At 40.3% G+C, this 14,830-nt stretch overlaps 1 protein-coding gene across 5 annotated transcripts in view; it reads left to right on the forward strand.

Moving 5' to 3' along the window:
- cadm3 (cell adhesion molecule 3) overlaps positions 1-14,830 on the forward strand; it is a 104,680-nt gene that overhangs the window by 70,640 nt on the left and 19,210 nt on the right. For all 5 annotated transcript variants that reach the window (XM_005918080.2, XM_042219062.1, XM_014332328.2 and 2 more), the window contains exons 6-7: positions 12,151-12,321; positions 12,888-12,978. In XM_005918080.2, the coding sequence (XP_005918142.1) occupies positions 12,151-12,321; positions 12,888-12,978 (262 nt within the window). The remainder of the gene's footprint in view (positions 1-12,150; positions 12,322-12,887; positions 12,979-14,830) is intronic.

The following is a 14,830-nucleotide window of genomic DNA, read 5'->3' on the forward strand; positions in this document are numbered from 1 at the left end:
TAGTGTTTAATGTCATTCCACAGAGTAGGGAGGCTTTTACACAGCAAGACGGAAATTAAAGGTGTGGAAGTTCTGAGACTTGATAGAAAGAAAGTTTGTATTCTGTGATTTGCTCATTTCACTGTCATCAGAACCTTTCCCAATTCTTGTGTGTGTGTGTCTTAGCTATATGCACATCTTAAATGGCCACTCTAGCAGACTTCTAGTGGAAAAACAGAATGTTACGTGACTCAAAACTGATGCATTCACAATTTGTTCCATTTATGGGCTAAATTCTGAAATACTTCATCCTATAGTTCCCATAATGCAATATAAAGGTGTTGTTCAGACTTTCTTATTCCTGCTAAAGCCACATGGTTGTGGTTAAATAGTCAAATTTTCTTAGGAAGGTTCTCAGCTGAGTGACCCAGAAGTGTCAGCCAGAATAACATGTTCCATAACATTCTCCTGATGTTATGGAAAGGTGTTTTTGAGCCTCTGTTATCTCCTGTAGCACTGGATACTGGGCCATCCTTTATAAAAGGTGAGCAGATAATGCTGTCCTAGAATTCAAAGTGACACACTATCAGACGGCGCAGGAACAGAAACAATCAACATAACTGACAAGCTAGAGATCATCATATAATTTACTGCTGTCTCCCTCGTGCCGTAATTTGCTGTTTTGCCAGCTTTTAGGATAATCGATAATTAATTTTACTTCAGAGATGCCAGAAGCCTTAAAAAGGCAATTTTCAATGTAGATAATGTCTTCAGCAGGAGAACAAAATAGGAGTGGACAGCGGGTGAGCAGCATTTCCTAACACAACCATTTAATTTCACCGTTGTTGCTGATATTTTGTAAACCAACATAGTAAAAAAGCATGAGGTGTAATTACAGTTCATTTTCAGGATGTTGTAGTTTTAACATAACAGATTCATGTCAGCAAGCAGCCAGGATGTAAATTTATCTTTGTCAAACTCCTTATCTTAAAACACATAGGCGGTAAATTTTTTGACTTTTTGACTCCAGTCCTTTTCTTTTGAACTTTGCCCTCTTCATTTAGCAGCTTCATTTCCTCCCACTGAAATAGCCCAGATGACATCATTCACCTTGTCATAATTAGGATATTAAACACCATGTACAAAATTACCGGGTCCGTGCCCCTGCCTTGTACAGATATCGCAAAAATTAATGAATTTGTAAAACATTAAGTGTTCCTCGAGGTTTTGCTGAATCACTGATCTGGCTTGGTGAAAGGGTTGCATGTAAAGTATACAGACATAGTTTATTTTGTAGAATTTGGATGAACCCAGCTTTTGAAATGGAGTGAGCACAGAGAGTAATAGAGACACACGAAGAGAGATTTGAAGGAGATCAACTCCATATGAATGATGTTGTGTTTGAGGCCTCGCTCAGCCATCCTGACACTGCGCAACACCAATCAGTCATTGCTGGGATGACACACACTCTGTCACAAACACAAAGACAAACCCACACACACACACACAGAAACACAAACCCATTCGGTTCAATACACAAACATTAGTAATGGACAGATAATAATCATACACACACAAAGTGCTCATCTCCGGCTATATCACAGAAGAGCACCACGGGTCAGTGTGCTATTATTACAGGTTCTCATTCATGCAGCTGCGGTGTTTGTTTGTGTGCGAGTCCAAGCGTGTGGATGTTGGAAAGATGAGCCCATAGACTGTTTCTCACCAATGTCTGTGACAGCTTCACTGACAGTAAAAGGAAAGATGGAGAGAGATGAAGAGAAGGGAATGAGGGCAGCACAGTAAAGTGTGTGTGAGAAAGACGAGAAAGACTCTTTGTATCAAGTAAGTGACAGCGAGGGGCTGCTGAGAAAACAGTGAACAGAGAGAGAGGTGAATGAATGAACGGGAGCACGTGCGTGTGCGTGCATAAAAATAGACAGAGTGACTGCAAGTATTCTGAGAGAGTGATGGAAGCTGCAAAAGCCGATGTTGAGAGAGACAGAAGGAAGAAGAGAGAGCTGAAGGGGAATTAAGAAAACTGCAGAAGAAGTGAGGCAGCTTTATGTCTGAGTGGGAGTAGATTGGGGGGGCAAGGATGAAGCAAAGGGGGACCAGTTTTAAAGAAGAGGGGACTAGGGAGCGCAACAGGAGAGAGAAGTAGAAAAGAAGGGAAGGCTGACGAAATGGAGAGAGAAATCCAGAAAGAGGATTTAGCAGTGAGTGGAGAGAGCAAGAGAGAATGCGGGTAAGGGAGTGGTAATTGAGAAGAATGAAAGTCTAAGAGCTTTGAAGACTGTATTAGTTGTACTGTGTGAAAGGGCTATGGATCATTTAGTGACATCGATGTATTGGATTGGGGATAATGGGGATTTATGGCGGCACTTAATGCCATACCGGTTGAATTCCAACCTAAATTGTCATAATGCAGAACGTAGGGCGGATGGTGAAGGGTACATGGGCGTGTGTCTGTGTGTAGCAACATAATGGACGAGAAAGGAAAGGTAGAGAAACAGTGATGGAAAAAGTTTTTCAGTTCCTTAAAGTGTAAAAATCGCAGCACTTGGAGAAAAGTGGACTGTAGGTAATGATTAATAATGATCATTAATGAGCAGAGTTTGCCTGGTCATGAAACTACTTTTAAGCCTCTGAAAAATATGCATCAAAATGGCTCTAATTCCCAAACAGTTCATGTGAAACTTGTTGAATTAAACCTGTGAATTAAAGTTGATGGTCTGAACTTCAACGACTTTGTTTGATTTAAAATCAACTGCGATAATGTAGAGAAGAAAAATCACAAAAATCGTGTCACTGTCCAAAACTAAATACATGTTTAAGGCTGAGAGGTCTTAGAAAAGAGCCCGAACTGCAAATATACAGGGAGTGCAGAATTATTAGGCAAGTTGTATTTTTGAGGAATAATTTTATTATTGAACAACAACCATGTTCTCAATGAAACCAATAAACTCATTAATATCAAAGCTGAATGTTTTTGGAAGTAGTTTTTAGTTTGTTTTTAGTTTTAGCTATTTTAGGGTGATATCTGTGTGTGCAGGTGACTATTACTGTGCATAATTATTAGGCAACTTAACAAAAAACAAATATATACCCATTTCAATTATTTATTTTTACCAGTGAAACCAATATAACATCTCCACATTCACAAATATACATTTCTGACATTCAAAAACAAAACAAAAACAAATCAGCGACCAATATAGCCACCTTTCTTTGCAAGGACACTCAAAAGCCTGCCATCCATGGATTCTGTCAGTGTTTTGATCTGTTCACCATCAACATTGCGTGCAGCAGCAACCACAGCCTCCCAGACACTGTTCAGAGAGGTGTACTGTTTTCCCTCCTTGTAAATCTCACATTTGATGATGGACCACAGGTTCTCAATGGGGTTCAGATCAGGTGAACAAGGAGGCCATGTCATTAGTTTTTCTTCTTTTATACCCTTTCTTGCCAGCCACGCTGTGGAGTACTTGGACGCGTGTGATGGAGCATTGTCCTGCATGAAAATCATGTTTTTCTTGAAGGATGCAGACTTCTTCCTGCACCACTGCTTGAAGAAGGTGTCTTCCAGAAACTGGCAGTAGGACTGGGAGTTGAGCTTGACTCCATCCTCAACCCGAAAAGGCCCCACAAGCTCATCTTTGATGATACCAGCCCAAACCAGTACTCCACCTCCACCTTGCTGGCGTCTGAGTCGGACTGGAGCTCTCTGCCCTTTACCAATCCAGCCACGGGCCCATCCATCTGGCCCATCAAGACTCACTCTCATTTCATCAGTCCATAAAACCTTAGAAAAACCAGTCTTGAGATATTTCTTGGCCCAGTCTTGACGTTTCAGCTTGTGTGTCTTGTTCAGTGGTGGTCGTCTTTCAGCCTTTCTTACCTTGGCCATGTCTCTGAGTATTGCACACCTTGTGCTTTTGGGCACTCCAGTGATGTTGCAGCTCTGAAATATGGCCAAACTGGTGGCAAGTGGCATCTTGGCAGCTGCACGCTTGACTTTTCTCAGTTCATGGGCAGTTATTTTGCGCCTTGGTTTTTCCACACGCTTCTTGCGACCCTGTTGACTATTTTGAATGAAACGCTTGATTGTTCGATGATCACGCTTCAGAAGCTTTGCAATTTTGAGACTGCTGCATCCCTCTGCAAGATATCTCACTATTTTTGACTTTTCTGAGCCTGTCAAGTCCTTCTTTTGACGCATTTTGCCAAAGGAAAGGATGTTGCCTAATAATTATGCACACCTGATATAGGGTGTTGATGTCATTAGACCACACCCCTTCTCATTGGTAGTAGGCTTTCGAGCCTATACAGCTTGGAGTAAGACAACATGCATGAAGAGGATGATGTGGACAAAATACTCATTTGCCTAATAATTCTGCACTCCCTGTAAATTACTGCAGATGGGAAAAAACAGTGTCCTTTTCAATGTAGTGGTTCTGAGTAAAAACTTAATTGAAGTGAAGTTAAACTAGTAAGTGGAAGAAAATGGAAATACTATATCTTAAACCTGAGTATAGCACTTTGTCATCTGAACCACTGAATATGGACACACATGGACACAGCAAGACAGATGCATCCCATCAGCTTCACTCAGTAATTCAGTAACAAGACTAATTAACTTTCTTTCCAAATTAGATGACCTCATATGAACGCTTAAATCAGACTTCAGTGCTTTCTCTGGACCTAATCCACTTAAAGATTAAATCTGATGACTGTTTCGATTATTTTAAAACCTTCTACTCTTTCACAGGAAGGCTTTTTGCTGAGCATTTATTTCTTCCTATTCACAGTCATGCATTTTCACACCTTTGAGAAACTGGAGTCTTATAATCAGCTCAACTGGTCGTGGTGGGGGGTAAAGTACCAGCTGGCATAATAGTGAATTTTAAAGAGAACTTATTCACTAATTTCATTTAGCTCCCCACACTGAACTGAGCTGTTTTTCTTCTTTTTTTTAGTAATGGATTAATTTTGCTCGCACCTTTGTCTAAAAAGAGTCACTAAATACTCGTAGCATATTGAAAATAAAATATCATCCTTATAATTCAAGATACGCATTAAGATATTGTAAAGTAATATTGTAAAAAATTAGGTTTAAAAGTGAAAGCATTGGCAAAATGATGATCGTTTTTCCTCCGTTAATGTTTTCAAATGTTAAATTATCAGTTTATTTATTATCAGTGGAATTTTTTTTCAAACAAAAAAAGTCACAGTTTGATTTGATAATATCACATTTTCCCAGCGCAATAATTAAAGGACACCACACAGTCGAGTATGTCTTTAGCACAAACAAAACAATTTAATCTCACTGGCAGCTTCATTTCTTTGATTACGAAAGCAGCGATTTTGGGACATTTGGTCCATGAACTAATGGTTTCATTTAATAATTTTTTCCGCTCTAATCTGGACCTTCTGGTCACAAACACGCTTCTTTAGCCATGAAGTCCCAAACACGCTGGTCACAGTAATTGCTGCATCCAGTTGTTTGATTTTCATAATATGATTATTTTATAGCAGATTGGACGCTTGAGGGTTGATGCATCAGCAGCTCCACCACCTCATCTGCATGGCATCACCACCTTGGGGGAAGTTAGTTTCAAGGATGTGCCGATTGGCCACCTTTTTTTTAATCGAGGAATACGAGTTCTATAGAAAAGTGTCGGTATCCCATGAAATTTTTAGCAGGTGCTGGAGTATCGTGGAGCTTAAATATTAATGAAGCAGAATGCTGCACACACTTTTCCTAACACTGAATATTAAGATTTAGTTTAAAGATTTAGCAGTCATTAAAGGCATTACTTTGATCGTATGAGATGTTTTTGTAATTATTTTGTGTTTTTGTGAAGTGTTTTGTGACATAAACTTTTAAACTGTTGTTAATTATAATGAATCATGTAATATATTACGGGCATAAATGCTAGCAGCAGGGTGACTCACAGGATGCCATTCTCATGGAAGGGAATGTGGAGAACAGGCTGAGGTAGGTCAAATTACTCAAGAACTGAACTCTAAATCAGTGGCAACAGTTCTAATGATGTGATTAATCCAAATTTGAAGTTGTTTTGTCTTAATGTTCATCAGTATTGGTCAGGAGAGAGATGCAAAAGTGAGCGTAAAGCACTGTCAAGTTCATGGTTTGGAGCTGCTTTTCAGCCAGTCGTGTTTGGGATCATGCCAAAACTGATTGAATTATGAAGCCAGAAAAGATTTTGATCCACCATGCAATGCCATCTGGAAAGCACCTAATTGGCAACAGCTTCATCATTTACTTCATTATTATGAAGGCTACTTAAAGAAATTGCAAGAAAGCTTGCTTAATAGAGTTCAGGCAGTGTTAAAGAATGATGGTGGTTATACCAAATATTTACTTTCAGGCTTGTTGAGATTATACGTACTCTATTTTTGCCTTATATAATGTATTTCCACTTAAGTTTGCACATGTTTTAATGAATTGCTGCTCTTATTTATCACTTTCCTGGCAAAATATAAAGAAATTAGAGCTAGCTCTTACTGTATACCAGACACTTGTGCTGCCTTTCTGTCTGAACCAAGCTGTTTTAGCTCTCTTTGCCACTTTCATTAAGCCAAATGTCTGCTCATTGGTCGCCCATCATTAACAGCAGATTTGCTGTGCTTGGTGTGACCATATTACGGACATCTCCTCTCATTGATGTTATACAAACCCAAAGATTGAGAACACTGTCTGAAACCACCATAACAGTGAGGGGAAAAGAAGAACGAACTCTGAAGAAAGTTGATGTTGGTTGATGGAGCCAAAAGAAATAGCAAACCTGGATTCGCTTTCATAGTGTTACGAAATCAGTTTCACCCCGGTTCTTTTATTCCGGGACGGCACCGGAACTCAGTAGTCATTTTTCACAAAACCTTTATTCATCTTCATTCATCTTCATTTAAGCATGCATCTTCTAGAAGGGGAGATGTGCAAGGCCGGTGTCCCTCTGCAAATCTTCCACTCCTTTGTTTGTTACAGTCAGCTTTATAGACGCGACCCCGTCATAAAACCCCCACGGTGTGCTGCAAACTCTGTGTCTCTGTGTGTATGCACGAGCACGTGAGTGCCTGCGTGTGCGCGTACCCGTATGTCTATGTGAGTGCACGTGAGTGAGTGTGCATGTGGGTGTGGGTGCGTCATAACAGTCAAAGCACTGTGTGTGTGTCTCTGTGTACGTGACTTCCTGCCGGTCATAAAGGTAATCTCCTCACCCAAGCTACACCAAATTCCTCTACACAACATAGAAAACAGAGTTAACATATTACAAACACTGAGACTCCCACTCTGCATCCACTGGGCCATTGGCCTCTTGTTGTCTTACATTTACAGATAAGGTGGAGAGTCTCCTACAAACCTACTTCTAAGTTTATAACAATTATGAGTTTTATTAAAGGTACAAGCATCAGCATCAGCAACCCCCAACTGTAGCTTCCTGTCGCCTTCTATGGCAGGCAGACCCCCAGTGTCCATAAATTCCTTTCTCTCTAAACAATTACACACACGCTCAGGCCTACAACTAACAGTTTGTGACAACAGCTGTGTGCAGATCAACAATGGATCATATATCGAGTGCAGAGAGAGTATGAGCATGCAGCGTTTAAAGCGTGGAAGTACTGACCTTACTTTGAGTTTGATTCCATAAAAAGTGACAAAAACATTAGTGTCCGTTGTGCGTGGGAAGAAAACTTCTTTTTACACCGAAAAAAACCCCTAAACATGCTCCGAGTGCGCAACGACGTAATGGGAAATTCAAAGAGAAACTTGCGGATTCTTCAACTGACTGCTGCGTAGGGATGGGTACCGGTATCTGGTGCCAAGGCGAAGCGGTCAAAGTCTGGCTGTACTTCACAGGAAAAGATGCAAACTCAGCAGCCTGCAACAAGTGCTTTAAGCTGATACTGTGATGCTGTCAAAGGAGGTAACACCTCGAATCTGATGAAACACCTGGCGACATATAGCATTTTGTTAAAAGCCGAGAAATGCGCAGATACTCCCTTCACCCTGGCCAAAAAAGGCTAAAATGACCAAAGGAAAACTGGAAAACAGGTAAACATGAGAGGTTTTTGGACAAAGTTTGTGTTTGTCCATTGTTTAAGCACTGCTTCCAGCCAAGAGTGATACCATATATGCCCTATAGCTGCAAAGAAGACTAACATTGTTATCTTTTTACAAAAAAACAGCTAAACATGAGAGGTTTCAGGACAAAGTTTGTGTTTTCCATTGTTTAAGCACCGGTTCGAGCACTGTTTAAGCACCGGCACCGTTTCAAAAGTACCGGTTTGGCACCGGTATAGGATAAAACCTAAACGATACCCATCCCTACCGCTGCGGCACACCTGCACCAGAGCACATCTCCGCCTACCCCACTACAGGTGAAAATAGAGCAACAGGACCGCTAGTCTTTGATTTTATTTATTTTCTGCTGTGTTTTACTTGCATCTATTTGAAAGACTGAGTGTAAACACAAAAAATATTTTATTTTATGTGCTGGAATGTGCAGAAAATAGGTTTAAATGTTAAACTAATTTCTTCAAGGCAGAGAATGGTGCATATAATTTAATTTTTGCTTGATGCATAAAGTTAAAAGATTAAAACTGATAAAACAAGTTTAAAAAAAGAGACTTTTCCATTTGATTACATTTTGTATGATGGATAATGCAGAAAAAGTAGAATTGGGCTGATAGATCTATCGCTTTAGTACCTATTCTGGTTGTAAATCGTGTGTTTAAAAAGTAACTAAGTAACTAAGTAATTAATTACTTTTGAAAATAAGTAATCAGTAAAGTGCCCGGATTACTTTTTTGGGGAAGTAATCAGTAATTACTTACTGATTACTTTTTTCAAGTAACTTGACCAACACTGGTACTCACAATAGCCATAATGCTCAGGTAAACTATAGCAACAGATTACTCTCCCATGTTGACCAGTTGCTCTCCAAGATAGATGGACTGGTTCTTATATAGTGCTTTTCTACTCTGCCTGAGCACTCAGGGCACTTTATACAACTTGCGTCATTCATCCATTCACACCCATTCATACAACTACTTTTTTTTCTATGCTTAAGTGCTTTCTATCTAACATTCACACTCCAGTGAATACATTGGAGTGCAACTTGGAGTTGGGTACGTTTTCTGATGATATTTGGCTACAGCCTGAGTTACAGGCACCCCACCCCAGATAAGCTTTGAATGCTTCCCAGATTGTGGGAGAGACTTCCCTGCTAGAATCCACCCCAATCACAGAGTCATGTAGGCCATTGTTAATAGAAAAAGTACTCATTATAGCAGCTTTCAGTACATATTATATCCATTATCTTGTTCAGGTTTTGAGTTTGTCTGAAGATTTCTGTCTCATCTTCAGTTCGGTGATGATGAATAGAGTTTCATGCCCACAGCAGTCAGAAGTAAAATATTTAAAAAATTTAACAATGACCTATGTTTCCAGAAATAACATCCTAGTTATTCCACTATGAACCACTTTAATTGGAGAAACAGTAACGAGGACCTTGTTTCTGCAGAGAATTTTTTGTTCTTTTTAGATTCGCTCTCTAATGCTGTGTGCACCAGATTCTATTAAAGTTCACATTATATGGATGGAGACAGGAGTCCTCAAGATGAATATCACAGACCAAAGGGACAAAACAAATTGATCTGCATGGATATGCTTATGTGTTACAGTTAAAAAGACTTCAGAGTGTCTCTGTATGTTGCTACAATCACTCTGAAATAAAACAACCAAGACTTGAATTCAAAGGGATGAACAAAGTGTTTTAACTATTAAATAATTATAGCCATTTTCAGGTTCTTGGTAAACTGACCCTTTAGAATATGCTAGCTGATGCATAATCCAATGTAGCAAAATATTTTGCTATTTTCCAGTCTGATTTGGTTATTGCTCTGCTTGCAGCAGCTGACATGCAAATCTGCACTGATTATCTAATAATGAACTGAGGAAATGTGAATTATGGGCAAATGTGCATCACAGCTGTCTAGGGAAAAAGCACTTAAACTGACTGCATCTTGTTTTTTCCTTAATGAATATGTTGAATCGGTACCATGACCCCTTGGGCAAAAAAACCGTATTAAAACTCAATTGCACAAATTCAAAAATACTGTACACAAGAGTCAAGGAGTAAACAAATAGGGCTTCACCATTCCCAAGTCTGGTTTTGGAGATCTGTGGTCTTTAATAAAGGCAATATACTGCCTGTATTTGTGTGTGGATTGAGAGAGAGAGAAGATAGTGAGAGAGACAGAAAGTGACTCCTTAGAGTGGCATACGATTATTGAAATGCACCTGGAAAGTAAACTAATTTTCTCTGTGGGTCAGAGGACTGGTCATGGTAATAAAAAGAGAGATGTCATTAGATTCAGTGGTATTTGAAGAGTTCTCTGGGGGAGGAAGGAGAAGAGAGGGAGGTGTCTATAATATCTGAGGTTTTGAGAGAAAGTGTGAGACAGTGGGGGAAAAAAACAAAACAAAAAAAACCAGGTGTGTGTTTTTCAATCCTCTTTCCTGCCACTATCTGTCTCCGCTGTGTATATGTTATTCATGAGCTTGACCTACATGTGCCCATGCTTGTGCGTGCATGTGTGAGTGTGTGCGTCAACCCGTGCAGGAGTAAATGATAAGGTTCTGGTCCACTTTCCCAGATTCACCAACCACTTTCACGGTCTGACCACCCAGTTTGATATCTCTTCTTACAATAGAATGCGATTTCTGGCTGACAACAACTCAACTGTGTTTATGCTTTCATACTATGACTGCAGCGATGCTGCTGTTGCTCGCTCAGGCGCAGGCACGTCTGCCCAGTTCTTCTTCAGCACAGTTTCTCGTGGCAGCTTCCATGAATTTAAAGGAAAAAAGTATAACAGCTTTTGAAATGTTTCTACAGTATATGCAAATCGGAGCATATTGTTACTTAAAAGTTTTTCTATAATATCTGACCTGTTTCATCATTTTAAATTGAGAAATAGAGCTTCAACAGATTGTGTGGAAGATGTTGCAGATGCTCTTTATTTGCCAGGATAAATTCTTTGCTTCAGTACAGTTGCTTGTCTGTCTACAGTGATGGATCAAATCATATGCAATGCAATCCGTCTCCTAAGCAACAGCGAGCAAGCGAGTCCAAAGAAAGCTGGACTTAGCAGCATTAAATCTTTAGCCTCTCTTGTCCCTTTGGTGTCCTTCAGCATGAAACATCACAGACTGGCCTGGTTAGTAAACATGAGAGTGCTGTGTGCAGTTTACTGATGTTACATTGCAGTGGCTGTGGGTGCTGAAGAGAGCTGAAATTTGGAGCTGCCATTGTGCAAGTTTTACCCTTACAGAAAACACATGTGAGGATAGATACAAAGCTTTGAGATGTGTTTTGATTACATGAGAATTTAAAAGAAGTGTTGCCAGAAGAAACAGTTTCCATGTGTTCAACTGTCAATGGATGAGTTTGAGGAAATTCCACCACAACCACAGTAGTTGATTGCAAAATGGAACAAATGTGGTGCTGCAGTTAACAATTATAAGACTATTTTCAAACAGTGGAAAGAAGATGTCTTCGATTTACATCCTATTATTGACAAAGAAGAACATGTGCAATGATTTGGCTTGATTAATCACTTAAAATATGGATCAATTATAAGTGTTGTTGAGTAATTTTCTGTCGACTCACTAATGCCTGCTCTGGTTAAGGTACCGTAAGCTAATTATTTTGAACACAAAGATTCTCTGTGATGTGAAGTCTTATTGGACAGAATGATTTATGCATTGCTGAATGAGTCACCAGGGGAAAGAAATGATGATGACGAGAGAAAACAATGATATTTTCTCACATTGCTAAAATATGGTTTGAAATGGATTGTCAGACATACAGTGTATGCGGAACAAAATGATACATCGCAGAACAAAACACCCGAGGGCACAAGGTAACTGCAAAAGCATTTTTCATTTAATGGGAACAAATGGGGGTCATTGTCGTTCTGCACATGAAACCGCCACATCCTAATTACAGTGCAATGTCCTTTTCTGTGTCATAGCTTGTGAGTTGTGTGAATTTTTTGTTCAAGACTACTGTACCAGTGCCAGGTTGAGATGCAGGCGCTCTCCTCCTAACCGTATTCTTCTTGTTCTCTTCACCTCAGGCGGTCCACAGGTGGTGGAGACTGTTGATGGCAACCCCACGTACAACGTGAGCAGCGAGCTCACCCTGGAGGTGAGCGCCAGCGATGACAACACGCTCATCACCTGCGCCGTCAACCACCCCTCTCTTTCTCCGGGGGACAAGAGGAGCGAGCAGGCTCTGCGGGTGTTGTGTAAGTCAACTGGGAAATTGGGGGGAAGGAAGGCAGCTACAGAAGCTACTCGGGGATGGGTGAGAAGCAGTGGAAAACCTCAGACTGCTCTGTTTCTTTATTTCTATCCTGACCTTTTCTTTTATTGGGCAGTATAAGCCCATTTTCCCCTTTTTCGGTTTGATCTTTGCTCCAATAATTCCACATTAGCTGCCTGTAATCATGACCACACAGGAAATTCACCTTCCTCTGCTGCTGCACTTAGCCAGAGTTGAGTCACAGTGAATAAGGAGAGAGGGTTATCATCTAAAATGAAACTATAATTGGAGTTATGGAGTCTGTGTCACTGCTGCCACCCTGTGGGAAATATGACAGTACTGCATCACCGGTGGAAAGTGATGTTGTGTAAGGGGTTATGTCATAGTGGGAGGCAGAGAGATGGTGACGCCTACAGGATGCAGATGGGAGGAGATGGAGATGGGGATGAATGGGATTGTGCATATTCGCATGGTTACAAGTCTTCTGTTATATAACTTTAATTTGTGTCTCTGTGTATATTTGTGGGTGTGTCTGTCCTACACTTACAGATTCCCCGAACGTGATGATACACCCTGAGAGCACTCTGCCTAGAGAGGGGGAGAAGTTTTCTCTTCGGTGTGTCGGCAACGGCAACCCCGAGTAAGACAAACAGATTCCTCAGTGCTTAAACACATACAGTGCTCTCTGATTTAGCCGGAGTCTAGACACCACTTGCACCCAGTCACACGTACCCCGTTCGAGGCACAATTATTAGTCAGAAAAACAATATTTTAAAAAGTGAATAAAAAAGATACTATCCCAAACAATATCCTTTATCTGGTTTAACTATGTAGCACATGATGTCATGGTCATGTTTCAGCATTTTCCAGCAGCTTGCGAGAAAACCAAGGCTCTCCTCTTTGCCCAAACTCAATGATTCACAGCTGAAATATTTTTAAATGACTGGAGTGAGTGAACCTTGTCATTGACTGAATTGGCAGTAAAGCTCCTCCCACTTGTGACTGGTGGCACTCTTGTATGCTGAGCTGTGATTCACAGTGTGTCAGAGAACAAAGAAAAAAATGATTGTGAAAGACACAAAAACATCACAAAAACGACAATCACAGTGACTCTTTTAGAACCGAAGAATCCCGCTGGATGAGCGGTAAAGCAATCAAGTTGCACCTTTTTTTTTTCAAGGTTTAACTATCAGTAACTAATAATTCAGTCCAACATAACAGGATGCTGAACTACCATCTCTCTATGCAACGCTAATAATTGCTAGTTTTGTGCTCAACTGATCCTGACAGGTTAGACCGGGCAACAGGCTGAATTCACTCTTACTGAACCGAAGACAGCAGGATCACCGCTGAATGTCGACACTAATGGATTCACCTATTGTTGTAGTTACCGAAAAGCTTTTAAAACTAATATGATCAGTCGCTGACAAACAAAAACCCAAAGTTAAAGGTGTTGCAACCACTTAGCTTCACACTTCCACCCTGGTATTAAAGTTGCGTAAGTGTTACTCTGATTTCTACTTTGTGGGCTTTAAAAGCCATGATGCCAGGTCTCTGTTGCCATGATGCCAGGTCTCTGTTGCCATGATGCCAGGTCTCTCTTGGAAATGAGATTTTTAATCTCAATTAGATTTTTTTGCCTGGATAAATAAAGGATTAATTAAAAAAGGCAGGCTAAAATGGACTAAATAAAGACGTAACAGTGCTACGATTGGTTATAGAATCATTAGTGGTCATGGTTAAGAGACACCAGCTTTTACTCTTGGTGCGAGATGTCATTGTATTTGATGTCAAAAAATACTTTTTAAGTCGCATTCCTTGCACCTCTTCCTGCTCGCAATGATCATTAAAGCAGAAATATTTTCTGAAATTTCAACATGTGCTACCATTTTTTTTTCTTGACAGTTAATTCAGGGTTTATATGCCTTTTGTGGAGTGCCTGTAGCTTTTCTGAAGTAAGTGCAATTGCTTGACATGATTCCTGTCTAGTAAACCCGAGTTCATGACCACATTCAGATAAATGCTGCCTCTTATATAGCACTTTGGCCTGTTTTACTGTAAGATATATGGATGGGAGCCCTGCCTGTAATGAACAGTTCAGGCTGGCTTTACTGTAATCGAAGCTCTCACCCTGGTTGTGTGGAGGACCTCAATCGAATTTTGAGGCATTTTAGAGCAACATACAATGAAACAGACACGCGTGTAAATACTGTCACATTTTCTCACTGTAAAGGTGTCAGGTCACACAGCATGGGTACACAATCGTATAATAAAAAAAGCGCACGCACACTCACACTAATTATGCGGGTAACAGCAGTCACAGTAAGTACACACACACACAGAAACACTTGTAAGCAATCAAAAATTAACATGTTCGGTTTCTGATGCCTTCTTGTGCAAATGGTCTCTTGTTCAAACAGGACTTGTGTGCGAGCACACACGGACAAAAACAAAAATCTGCTCAAACAAGCTCTGGTGTGTTCACTGATACA

Source organism: Haplochromis burtoni, unplaced genomic scaffold (genome assembly GCF_018398535.1).
Source record: "Haplochromis burtoni strain Fernald_Lab_line unplaced genomic scaffold, NCSU_Asbu1 Contig_27, whole genome shotgun sequence".
In the NCBI taxonomy this organism is placed as follows: domain Eukaryota; kingdom Metazoa; phylum Chordata; class Actinopteri; order Cichliformes; family Cichlidae; genus Haplochromis; species Haplochromis burtoni.